We start from the raw sequence: 12,969 nt of genomic DNA, 5'->3' as shown, positions 1-12,969 counted from the left end.
AGGATTTGAATCAAGAGCCTGGTGCCAAGACTCTTTCCCACACTGACCGGAGCTACAAGGCCTTCCTTAGGATGCCTGCCTCAATTTCCCCATCCACTAGAGGAGGGGACTAATCCTGCTTGCTCAGAGTTGTGCAAGTCACAGGAGAAATGGGTGACATGCTACTCTAGGACCAGAGGATATGAAAGACAGGGAGGGAGGGAGTGATGGGAACGGAGCAGTTTCTGGTCCCAGCCCCTCAAGGCTGTCCCTGGAAGGCAAGGAGCCCTTTGTGCTGCTGCTGAACCTGACCCATGTCTAGACACTACACCATGAGTGACACAGAGCTGAAAATGTCAAGACTATAAGACTCACTGCTGCCCTGCCAGCCTCCTAGGAGGTCAAGGCATGTTCACAGGTGCAGGATGGGAAAGGCCTGCAGATGTTGGAGACAGGGCTCAGTGAAGTTCGGAAGGCAGTGAGCAGGCAGGCTTCCCAAAGGACAAGTACTCACATGGAGCCTTGAGGGGCAGTGGGAGGCACTAGTGGAATTCCCAGGGGCACAGGTAGAAAGGCAGGGAGGGTGGCTAATCCAATTATGGCTATCTTAAGGGTAAGTGAAACAAGGCAGAAAAGGAAGTAAAATGCAGGTCCAAGCTAGTTGCAAAGCCCTGGGATTAAGCTGAGAAGTTAGGCCCTCGAGGAGGCAGGCGACGGGAACCATCGAAGACTGAGCAGGGTACAAGGATGGTGTGGTGACAAATGGGGTGACCGCAGGCACAGCAATGAGGAAATCAGGGCTTAAACAGGGCGACAACACTATAGTAGGAAAGCATTTATTAAGCACTTGTTTTTTTTTTTTACAGTTCTACTGTGTTCTATAGGGTCACTATGACTCAGAATCGACTCGACAGCCATGGGTTTGGTTGGGTTTTTTTGTGCCTGCCCTCATACTAGCCCTGACGCTCCAGAGTTCACCTAACTACCCGCAGCCCTCTCTGGAGGCACTATCTCACGCCACATCAGGGACAAGTTCAGCAACAGCCCAACATAACACAGTAAGGCAGCAAAGACATCCAGATCCAAACCTGCCTCCTTCTGCTCTCATAGCCCAGGTTCAGGTCTGAGACTATGCCTCAGCTCTGCTTGTACTAGGCCAGGTAGGCCTGGAGAGGAACACAGTGGCAAGGCCTTTCTGCCCTCTTATTCCAGATCCACAAAGACCAGGCTCTGATCCAATCCCATCACGTGTGCCTGGCCTGGTTCACACACTGGTTCCCACCATGCCCTCCTGCCTGACCCCAACCTCAGTCTACCCCCCACAATACCTGCCAGACTGCCCAAAGACAGGAGCTGGCAGCCTTAGCACACCCGTCCCCTTGGAAGCTGCAGCTGAGGCAAGAGAGTAAGATGTACCTGGCCTAAAGTCACAGAGTCACTCAGGACAGGAAATGATATTTACCTAACCCAGCATCACTCCAGCTCTCTTAACTATCCACCAGGGAAGGGGAAGCAGGGGGCAAAGCTAGACTTGGGATGGGTCACCCCCTACCCTACCTATTCCTGTTTCTCTCCCACCAAACTGGGGCACTTGCAGGAGGGTTTTCATCTTGGCCCTCTCCTTGATGCGGTGCCAGCCAACCCTGGCTCAGAGGAGGCTCCACTACCTGCAGACAGACCACCAGGGCCCTATGTCAGACAAGTCAGCCTCGAGGTTGTGAGACTCATGTAGACATGCAAGGAGCCCAGCTCCCAGCTGCCCCTCAGCCAGTTATTTACTGGTACCAACAGGGCACCTCCACTGCCCAGGTCTTGCTTTACACACTTGGCTTGGACTAACTCATTTACTCCTCTCCACAGTCAGGGAGGGTCCTACTGGTCTCCCAGGGAGGCAGTAGAGGCTCCGAAGGGCCAAGGCACCTGCCTAAGGCCAACAGGGGTGGGAATGCAGGGAAGTGAGCATCAGGGAAGCAGCAAGTATGGTGGATCCCCAAGACCCAGGGCCCACAGTCAAGAGCCCACCTGGCCAAGGGAGGAGTCAGTGGGGAAGTGGGGCACACGCTGTCAGAGAAATCAACAGGCTACAGAAGTGTCAACTACACATCAGCCACCATGCCAGGCTTGTTCAAATACACGATCCTCAGACACACCCATCTGGGTGGGCAATGTTGTACACTCATTTGGCAGAGACAGAAACTAAGGTTCAGAGAGTATCCCTGCCTACCACCACATCACCACTAAAGGGCAAACCCAGGTGTATCTACCCAGACAGCAACTTCTTCTCCCCAACCCCACAATAGGGTATGGGCGTTAGGGAGGGGTGGGATAAAAACTGGTATTTAAATCATCCCAGGAGAACTACTGCAAGTGGCAGGTTGCCCAGTTCTCACAGGTACTCTCCCAGAAGCCCCTGGTGCCCCTCCCCTCCCACTCTCTCACCACCCTCCAAGAGAACTCTCAGGCCACCTGGGGGCCTAATCTCCTAATCCTCAAAGTGAAAATTAAACAGGAAACAGAGGTCTGTCCGTGAGGGCCACAGCCCCACCCAAGGACCCACAGACCTGCCATCACATCTGCAGAGGCCTTCTCGGTGGCATAGTGAGGAAGGTCCCGTGAGGAGGCATGGGACAGGAAGTGGTCGGGAGAAGCATTACATCCCAGATGGTGGGAGAAATAATCATGGCAGTGAGGAGAGTGCATCCTGGTCGGGGAGCTGTGCCTGGTAAGGAGACACTGGGGGGACCCCAGTCAACGCTGATGGCCACATGCAAAACCGAGTCCCTGACTCCCTCAGGCCCCTTGTCCAGGGCCTTTCCCAGCCTCACAGCACTCAGGAAGGAGCTGAAACCGCGCTGAACGTAGCTGCGTCCAGAGAAGGGAAGTGATTTGCCCGAAGGTGACACAGCAGCAGCCCCCACAAAGACTCAGGCCTGGCCTTTCCCAACCGGTCAGCTCCATCTGCCAGCCTCAGCTCTTGGCTCAGCATTCACACACCACCCACCCACCCACGCACACACACAGGACAGCAAAACGCTGCAGAAAATACTACCCCCACTTTATAAAACCTAACTCTGCCTGTGGTGCCCACAGGCCTGCCAAAAGCAGAAAAGCTGGCTGGCGATGGCCCGACTGAAAGCGTGTACCTCCACAGGTTCCACAACCGCTCAGCCCAAAAAATCAGCCTGGCTGGACATTTCCCTGCCTTTGCTCGCGGAGGTCAAGACTCCCTCCCACATGTCCTGTCTACGACATCCTGGGGCCTGCCTAGCTCGCAGGAAGCCACTGGGCTGGAATCCTCCTGAGAATGGGCCATGCAGGCTGCCACTCTCCAGGGGCAGGGGCAGAAGCCAGGATACGAAGGATTGGGCCGGGCAGCCGGGGTCCTGAGGGTCCAGCTGCGGTCCCCACGGCCCCACTCACGGAAGCCAGCCGCTACGACTGGGGCGAAGGAGGCTCTCGGGGGCCTCTGGGCCCCTCTTCCACAAACAGCACCTCCCGGACCCATCTCCCTCTGCCAGTGGAAGGGTGACCTTGGGCGCCAGCCGCCTCCCTCTCGGCGTCGGTGTACCCTCTGTCCCAAGGGACGCCGGCCCAGCTGAGCCCCGGCTCCCCGACTCGCGGGTCGGGGAGGGGGGGTCCGATCGGGCGGGGCTTGCCCAGCGGCCGATGGAGGGCGTGGCGGCGGCGGCCCGGCCCGCTCACCTCTTTGAGCTGCTCCATCTCGCCGCGGATGGCCTCATAGTCCACCTCGAGCTCCTCGAACTGCAGCTTCAGCTGGTGCTTCTCCTCCAGCACCGCCAGCCCGTACTCGGCCGCCTGTATCTTCTCGCGCGTGGTCTCGGCCAGCTCGTGGGAGAGCCTCTTCACCTCGGCGCGCAGCCACTCGGGCTGCGCCTCCATCACCAGCCGCGCGTACTCCTCCTCCTCCGAGGGCGCCGACATGGTGGCGCACGGGCGGTGGCTCGCGCCAGGACTGGCACGGACACCGCAGGCCGGGCAGGCGCGGGGCCGTAGCTCTCGCAGAGCTCACCAGTCACCGCCGCCCATCCCCGACGGCCGCCCCGGGCCGCGGACGCGCCGCCGCAGTAGTCTCTCTGCCCGAGGGATTGTGGGAATGGTAGTCTCCACTCATGAGCCCACTACAAGGCCCATCGTACCCCGCGCCGCCCCGCCCTCAGCTGTGATTGGCTCTGGCTGTGACGTCACGGAGCCGGGACCCTAGTGGCCCAGCGGCGGAAGAGGCTTTCCTTCCGGCCCCGGGAGTCTGGAGGCTTGGATACCCTGCTGGTGGCAGAGGTCCGAGTTGGTGGGCGCGGTGGGGCCGGTGGGAGGGGTCTCCGCAGCCCCCAGGACCTTCCGAGGCAGAAGGCGGTGGCCCGGTGCTTTGTGTTCGCCGGGTCCGCCCGTAGGCGCCTGCACGTACCGAGCTCTCGCTGAGCCTGGCCTGGAGGGCGTTTCGCGGGTCGGTGATACCCGCGCCGTGTGGCCCCTACACGAGCTGCATGACCTGGGCAAATGGCTCAGCCGCGCCGAGCCTCGATTTTCCCATCTGTGCAGTGGAGCTTCTAAGGAAACCTGGCAGGGTTCTTGGGAGGGTTAAGTGAGCTCCTGCAAGAATGCGCGGGCGCGGTGAGTTCTGACCGCCGGTGTGGAGAGCAAATAGCGGTTGTGTTTTGAAATGTTTCTGTGTCAGCGCTTTGAGCCATCTTTGAGAAATTCGTAGACCGAGCTCGAGGAGGCGCATTGTTTGTGGAGGTAAAAAACGAACCAACTTCGGTGCACGGCGACAGGGTCTGGGACGAAAAAAACGGAGGTAGCCAGGCCCGGTATGTGACTTTATCCGACAGTTAAATGAGATGGAGAGAGTCCCGAGACATTCTCGAGTCAGAGGTACATAATAAACCGTTCAGTACTGAATTTCTAAATTCCTAACAACGTAGGAACAGTGTTCTGTGGGAACGTGTATGGACATAAATGTTAAGAAACAAGCTGCAAGAGCACACACCAAAATGATGACAGGTTAGCAGAACGGGTATATGGGTAGGGATCAAAGAGAACTTTAGCCCCAACTATGACTTTCTTTCATAACCCCTAAGTACTTCAGGGTGTATTTCTTAAGAATAAAGGTATTTACATAACCGCAGTACAATTATCCAATTCAGGAGACTGAATATTGATACAGTGCTATTGGAGCCCTGGTGGCGCAGCGGTTAAGAGCGCCGTTGCTAAATCAAAAGGTGGGAGGTTTGAATCCACCAGCCACTCCTTGGAAACTATATGGGGCAGTTCTACTCTGTCCTAAAGGGTTGCTATGAGTTGGAATTGATTCAGTGGCAACAGATTTACAGTACTATTGTCCACTTTCCATATTCCAATTTCTTTGATGTCCCAATAATGTCTTTTATAGCTTCCCCCCCCCCATCCAGGATCCAATCTGAGATCATGCATTGCATTCAGTTACCATGTCTCTTTCGTTGTTGTTGTTAGGTGCCATCCAGTCAGTTGCGACTCATAACGACCCTGTGTACCACAGAACAGAACACTGCCCTGTCCTATGCCATCCTTACAATCATTGTTATGCTTGAGCACATTGTTTCAGCCACTGTGTCAGTCCATATCTTTGAGGGTCTTCCTCTTTTCCACTGACCCTCTATTTTACCAAGCACCATGTCCTTCACCAAGGACTGATCCCTCCTGACAACCTGTCCAAAGTATGTATCTAAGGAGCATTCGGGTTGTACTTCTTCCAAAACAGATTTGTTCGTTCATTTGGCAGTCCATGGCATATTCAATATTCTTCGCCAACACTACAATTCAAAGGCGTCAATTCTTCTTCGCTTTTCCTTCTTCATTGTCCAGCTTTCACATGCATGTGATGCGATTGAAAATACCATGGCTTGGGTCAGGCGCACCTTAGTCGTCAAGGTGACATCTTTGCTTTTCAACACTTTAAAGAGGTCTTTTGCAGCAGATTTGCCCAATGCAATGTGTCTTGATTTCTTGACTGCTGCTTCCATGGCTGTTGATTGTGGATCCAAGTAAAATGAAATCCTTGACAACTTCAATCTTTTCTCCATTTTTCATGATGTTGTTCATTGGTCCAGTTGTGAGGATTTTTGTTTTCTTTATGTTGAGGTATAATCCATACTGAAGGCTGTGGTCTTTGATCTTCATTAGTAAGTGCTTCAAGTCCTCTTTCAGCAAGCATAACTGTCTGCATAATGCAGGTTGTTAATAAGTCTTCCTCCAATCCTGATGCCCTTTTCTTCTACAGTCCAACTTCTCAGATATTTGCTCAGCATACAGATTGAATGGGTATGGTGAAAGGATACAACCCTGATGCACACCTTTCCTGACTTTAAACCACGCAGTATACCCTTGTTCTGTCCGAACAACTGCTTCTTGATCTATGTACAGGTTCCTCATGAGCACAATTAAGTGTTCTGGAATTCCCATTCTTCACAGTGTTATCCATCATTTGTTATGATCCATGTCCCTTTAGTCGGCTCTAATCTGGAAGTTTCTCAGTCTTTGTCTTTCATGACCTTGACCTTTCCAAGGAGTACAGATGATACCCCTTCTGCTAACCTGTCATCATTGTGGTCTGTACTCTTGCAGCCTGTTTCATCGACATTTATGTCCATATACACTTCCACAGAATATGGTAGAACATCGTTCCTATGTTTTTATTAGAAATCTAAAAATCCAACACTATTATTCTCACTCAACAATGTCTTGGGGCTCTTTCCACTTCATTCATTTTAACTGTCAGGTAAAGTCCAGTTATTTACACACTCCCTCCATTTGGGTTTGTCTGAGGTTTTCTTGCGGTTAGATTAAGGTTACACATTTTTGGCAGTAGAGTCACAGAAGCGATGCTGAGTTCTTCATACATCATATTTGGAGGTGCACAATGCTTAAATTGTCCAATTACTGGTGATGTTAACTTAGATCAGCTAAGGTGGTGTCTGCCAGGTTTCTCCACTGTCCAGTTACTGTTATGGAATTAGTATCATATGAGACTTGTGCCTTTGAGATTTGTGCCAGTATCCTGCTACTACTCAAACTTTTACCCATTAGTTTTACCATTAATTGATAATATGTCTTGTCTGAACTAATTATTACCATACTAGTTGCTTTCTTCTTTCCGTCATTCCTTCTCCATTAGATGGCTTTGCACTATAAGGAAGATATTTCCCTTCTCAATAATTCATTACCAGTATGGATTCATGGATTCTTTGGCTGATGAGAGCCCCTCCAAGCTGGCTCCTGTGTCCTTTCAACATGTCGTCATTTTCAAGCACTCTCTTACTTTCTGGCACAAGTTATTCCAGGATCGTCTTGTCCTTCCTTAGAATCAGCCATTTCTTCAAAGAGCCCTGACTTCTTTTAGTCATTTAATGTTTTATTTTTATGAAATGAATGTGTCATATTTGTGAAATTAAAAATACTTTTTCAGGAGGTCAACTGTGGTAGTAGTAGGATGACCAACCATGCTGGTTTGCCAGGACTGTCCTGGTTTTAGCACTGAAAGTCTCACATCCTGGGAAACCCCTCAGGCCTAGGCAAGCTGGGACCATTGTTGGCCTAAGTAGAAGGGATCTTAGGGCGAAGAAGGGCAGAGAGAATGAGCCTTGTTTGAGTGAGTTCCCCCAGTGTAGGAGGAAGGACTGATGCTCCCAGAATCAGTGATTTGCTCAAGGTCATACGTCAGTGGTAAAGTCCAGTAGCCTGACTTCAATGCCTGCTACTCTCACCCCCAGTCTTCATATGCTATTGACCTGAGGGGGCAAGGGAAAGGACCGTGGGGATCTGGTGCAGGGAAAGACCACAGAGCTTTGAACTTAAAGACAGGGTGGTGGCTGGAAGGGGACAGGGTAGGCCTCACACACATTCAGGCTACAGGCAGGGACTTTTCTGGGTATTGGGGACATAGGGACCTGTCAACCATTTGGTACTTCCAGCAAGAAGGACAGCTGCTCTGGTGTCAAGGCTTGAGCTGTGTTGGAGTAGTCTGGAAGCCATGACATGTGACATTGTCATGAGAGGGGATCAGAAAGGGCTTCCCTGAGGGAGTGACACCTGAGCAGAGATCCACAGGATGGCCAGAAGTTGGCCGGTCTACGGCTCCCATCATAGAGGGTCTCACAGGGACAAGAGGAATAGGGTGGCTTTGCACTCACCCAGGGAGCGGACAGCTGCGTGCCCAGCATTGCCAGGTCCTCAACACACATTGTCTCGTTTAATCCTTCCTGCACTCTGAGAAGTGGGGATTACTCCATCCATTTCAAAAGTGAGAACACTGAGGCCCAGGGCAGAATCCTTGTGGTCACCCTTGACTTTGTACTCCCCGCACCACCCAATCTGTCAGTAAAGGCTGTGTGCCCAAGTTTCAGAACGAACTGAACTGAAATCAGATCTTTCTCCCCTCCCCCCACTGCTGCCTCCCTGGTCTGAGCCCCATTACCTCCCAACTGGACTGTACAGACACCTCGTGTCCCTGCCCTCACCCCCTCCCACCCTCTACCGAGTCTATTCTCTTCACCCAAGTTGGTCACGTCCCTACTCTGCTCAAAACCCTCCTAGAATCAGTCAACTCTGCAGCAACCTCCAAGGCCCTGCTGACCTGACCCCTCTCTGACCTTTCTACCACTCTCGCCCTCCCTGACCTCCTCTCTGCCACGCTCTCCCTCTCTCACTCGCCTCCAGCCTCCTAGTCTCCCTGCTGCACCTCCAGCAAGGACCTTTGCTGTTCCCTCTACCTGACAGTGCTTACTTCCTCACCTCTACTCAGCTTTTTATTCAAAAGTCCCCTGTACCCTATTTCCCTTCTCTGCTTTATTTTTCTCCATAATATACTGTATGTTGTACTTATTTACCTTTTCACTGTCTGTATCCCCCACTAGAACGTCAGGTCCATGAGGGCAGGGGTCTTGGCAAGGCCTTGATCTTTCCTCACCCACAGCATGTGCGCCAGTGTTCGTGGAAGGAGTGAACAAATGAAGAGATGTTGAATAGCTCAGCCAAGGTCCTACTGTGAGTCAGATGGAGACACAGGCTTGATGCTGAAATCCAGTCTGTCCTCACCATGCACCATTCCCTGGATCCCAGACACTTTCTGATTGAAAGATAAGGAAGGCCTAGGAGAACTGAGGTAGCTTTGGTAGAGAACGGGAGAACACAGTACAAGTAGTGGTGGAAACTTGGGGAATACCAGGGACACATATAGTGGCTTCATCCCATCAAGAATAGCTGAACCACTGAGCCAGGGAGACTGAAAACAAAGGAAAGTGGCATTCCTTCCAGCCAACCACACTCTGTAAGCCAAGGTTCCCAGGGTCCTCTGACCTTTCCCTACAGGTAAAGGTTGGCAAGATCCTCAGGCATACACTGGCTCATGCTTGGGCTTGACCTAGGTGTGGCCACTCAGCCCCAGCCTCCCTTCCTCCCCATCTGCTTTACAGCTCTGCCTGTCCATGTGAGGCCCTCCTTCCTCCTGGAGTCCTGCACCCGCTCTGCCCATGCCTGATTGTGCCGAGCACCTTGCAGAGCAAGGGTCTCACAGAAACTGAGTCCAAAAACACAGGCTTTACCATAGTTGCTCCTCATTGTTGGACTGAGGCCGTCCATCCTCATGGTGAACTGAGAAGCAAAGCCATCTTCCTTTGAAGTGGTAGCCCTCCCAGGTGCACTTAGCTGCCTGCATGGTGGATCACTTGGTGTTCCTACATATTCATGCTGTTTAACCTCAGATAAGTGTTTGGCCCAAATGTCATTCATGCAATAAACTTGTCCTCTGTGCCCGGCCTGGGAGGTTCAGACACCGTAATGATGACAATGACGATGACACCAACAGATTTATCGAGCATTTAGTTTAAACCCTATGCTAAGCACTTTGTATGCGTTGCCATCTCTTAAGCCTCACAAGCAAGTTACAAGCTGGATACTACTGTTCTAATTTTGTAGGTGAGGAAGCTAAGGCTCAAAGTGGTTAAATGACTTGCCAAGGTCATATAGCTTACGCAGTAATTGGAAAAGCCCAGGTCTGATTCCAGAGCCCAGCCTCCTGACCTTCACTCCAGAGGAGCAGGAGCTCACTTTCCAGAGGGGCAGACCAGATTACCAATTCTCCTGTGATGGGCTAACAGTACCTTAACAGAATGCACCTGGGAGCCTGCAAGGGCGCAATCTGTGTCTAGAGGACATAGGAAGACAGCACGGAGTAGGGGACAAGTGGGCTGGATCTTGAAGGGTGAGCAGGTGTTTACCAGGCGTAGAAAGTGGAGAGGAGTCTTCCAGAGACACAAAGGCATGGAATCATGGATGAGCATGGCCAGGACGGGGGACGTTGCAGAATTCAACACAGCTGAGCATGATGGTGTGTGTGTGTGTGCGCGCGCACGTGTGTGTGCATGCTTGTGCATTTGGTGGTGAAAAGAGGGAGCTAAATTGGAATTAGATTATAAAACTCTATCATAACACTTAAATCATCTGTATCCAAGCAGGTATTGACCAAAATCCCTTGGGGTTTGTCACCAGTTGAGTTCTCCAGAAGCAGGAAGCAGCAAGATGTGGCAGTGGAAGAAAACAGGAATACAGGCTTGACCAAACCCCCGCCAGCCCAGCGTGAAGCTCTGGCACTATGTGGTGGCCTGCAGCCAGCCCCGCTCAAGTTCAAGGATACCAAATACTTCACCTTCAGGAATTTTGCTGGCTGGTTTTTAAACCATTGGGAACTTGAAATCGTAACGGGACTACCTATATCATGGGAATAATCAAACATTACAAATACTTTTTTTTTGTTCACTTTTTTCCCTGAATGTCAGTTAACCAGCAGACTACTGCTCTGGAGTGAAATATTGCCTATCAGAGTATCCCACGTTGGCCAAATGGTAAGGTCTTTTACTCTAGACTCCCTCATATGTGGGCACCTGGAAAGAGCACATTCTTAGACAGGGCAGCTTTTGGAGCCAAGGCCAACTTGAAGGAGCTGACAGCTTGAGGCCTCTGCTGACCACACTTCCCAAGGCTGGCAGTGAGCCCTTCCTCGATGGGGGGACCTTGACCATGCATATCTGTGTCTATTATACTGCCCTTGTCAAAAACAGCTCTGCCCAAATTAACTGAATCAGAACCTCTAAAGGTGAGGCCAAGGAGGGTTGTAATTTTTTACAAAAACTCCAGAGAATTTTGAAGTATTCAGGGACGAGGAAAAGCCATTGGGGCATAGCTGCTGCTCCTCAATGCCCTTCTCTTCCTTGGTAATGGAAGGTGATGTGTAAAAAGTCTGTTGGCTTCCCCCACACAAAGGTCAAATCTCCATTAGCCTAAGGAGCTGATCGCATACATCCAGTCTCCTTGGCATTGACTAGTTTTAGAGATGAGCATGTGATGTCGTTCCAGCCAATGGGAGGTGAGGAGAAGTCAGCTGGCTGGCTGTGGGGGTGAGTTAAGGCCAGTCTGGAAGCAGGAGACCAGTTAGGAGGTTGTAGTAATACCTACCAAGAACCTTGAGGCCTGACTGCAGACAGTGGCTGTGATGGTTAAAGTTATGTGTTGACTGGACCATGATTATCAGTGGCTTGGCAGATATTATGTAATTATCCTCCATTTTGTATCTGATGTAAGCAGCCAATCAGTTGAAAGGGGAGTTTCCTTGGGGGTGTAGCCTTCATCCAGTATATATAGATGTTATGGCATACCTCATCCTCTCCTGGATCCTGCATCCTGCTTGCTATCTTCTCATCTCTGGTTTTTGGGATGTGAGCCAGCAGCCTGCTGTACGACCTGCAGATTTGGGGATTCACTAGCTCCTGCAGCACAGTGAACCAGCAGCCTACTGTCTGACCTGCTGATTTTGGTTTGTCAGACCCTGCAACCACATGAGTCAGGAGAAGCCTCCAGCCTTGCATGGGACCCATGAATCTGGGACTTGCCAGTCTCTACAGCTGCATGAGCCATTTCTTTGAAATCTCCCTTTCCTGCTCTGTGTGTGTGTGTGTGTGTGTGTACATATATATGCAGATTTGTTTGCTCTTCTGGCACTCCACATATATGTATGCATGGCTAGAGGAACAGACAGTATGTCTTAGAAGAAGTACAGTCAGAGTTCTCCTTGGAAGCAAGGGTGGTAAGACTTCATCTTACATACTTTGGATGTGTTACTGGGAGAGACTGCTACTCCCTGGAGAAGGATATCATGCTTAGTAAGGTAGAGGGTCAGCAAAAAAGAGGAAGACCCTTGACAAGGTAGATTGATATTGTGGCTGCAACAATAGGCTTGAACATAGCAACAATTGTGAGGATGGCGCAGGACCGGGCAGTGTTTCATTTTGTTGTACATAGGGTTGCTATGACTTGGGACTGATTTGACAGCACCTTTTTTTTTTTTTTTTAACAACAGATATATACAGATATGTAGATACAGATATTTAACTGGTTTTGCTCCTCTGGAGAGCCCAGCCTAAGACATTTGCTACCAAGAAAATTGTAAGGAAGAGTTTTCTGAACTGGTTCTCAAGTTTGGCTAGTGTTAAAGGCTCAATGACTCTGCCTCCAACAGTAAAGAGGGCACCGCTGGTCCATGGTGTGCGATGTCGATAGAAATACACAAAATATCACCACTAATGGATCAGATATTTGTGATAAACAAGGGTCTGGATGATTGCATATTTGGTACTTTTCTACAATTTTGTCAGAATGAGAAATGTAAGGAGGCTGGTTGGTTGGTCCTGCTTTCACTAGACAAAGCTTAAGTGCCACGTAAAAGATCTGAAAGTTGCTACCTGTGCCCTGAAAGAAAGCCTTATTTTTTGTGGTAACAGAGCTGATACTGCTGAAAACCAAACTCAGAGTCTGTTGTAAGAGAGGCTGAATTACAGTGCCAGCTGAATTCCCAACCTTGAATGGTGTCTGAAATTAAAGTGAGGGCATTGATTGAGAAGAAATGGGATCTTGAAACTTGAGTGGGAACATATGGGCAGATAATCA

General features: G+C 50.7%; 1 protein-coding gene across 3 annotated transcripts in view; it reads right to left on the bottom strand.

Annotated features, from left to right (window-relative positions):
- The window catches only part of BICD2 (BICD cargo adaptor 2), a 107,712-nt gene extending 103,713 nt beyond the window's left edge, over positions 1-3,999 (bottom strand). The window contains exon 1 of one of the 3 annotated variants that reach the window (XM_003421088.4): positions 3,682-3,999. In XM_003421088.4, coding sequence (XP_003421136.1) covers positions 3,682-3,921 — 240 coding nt within the window. In that variant the 5' untranslated portion in view covers positions 3,922-3,999. The remainder of the gene's footprint in view (positions 1-3,681) is intronic. The other 2 variants (XM_010600642.3, XM_064291065.1) reach the window with 2 other exon arrangements.
- Between the last annotated feature and the right edge of the window lie 8,970 nt (positions 4,000-12,969).

This window comes from Loxodonta africana, chromosome 9 (genome assembly GCF_030014295.1).
Source record: "Loxodonta africana isolate mLoxAfr1 chromosome 9, mLoxAfr1.hap2, whole genome shotgun sequence".
Classification (NCBI taxonomy): Eukaryota; Metazoa; Chordata; class Mammalia; order Proboscidea; family Elephantidae; genus Loxodonta; species Loxodonta africana.
This window is presented reverse-complemented; position numbering and strand designations above follow the sequence as displayed.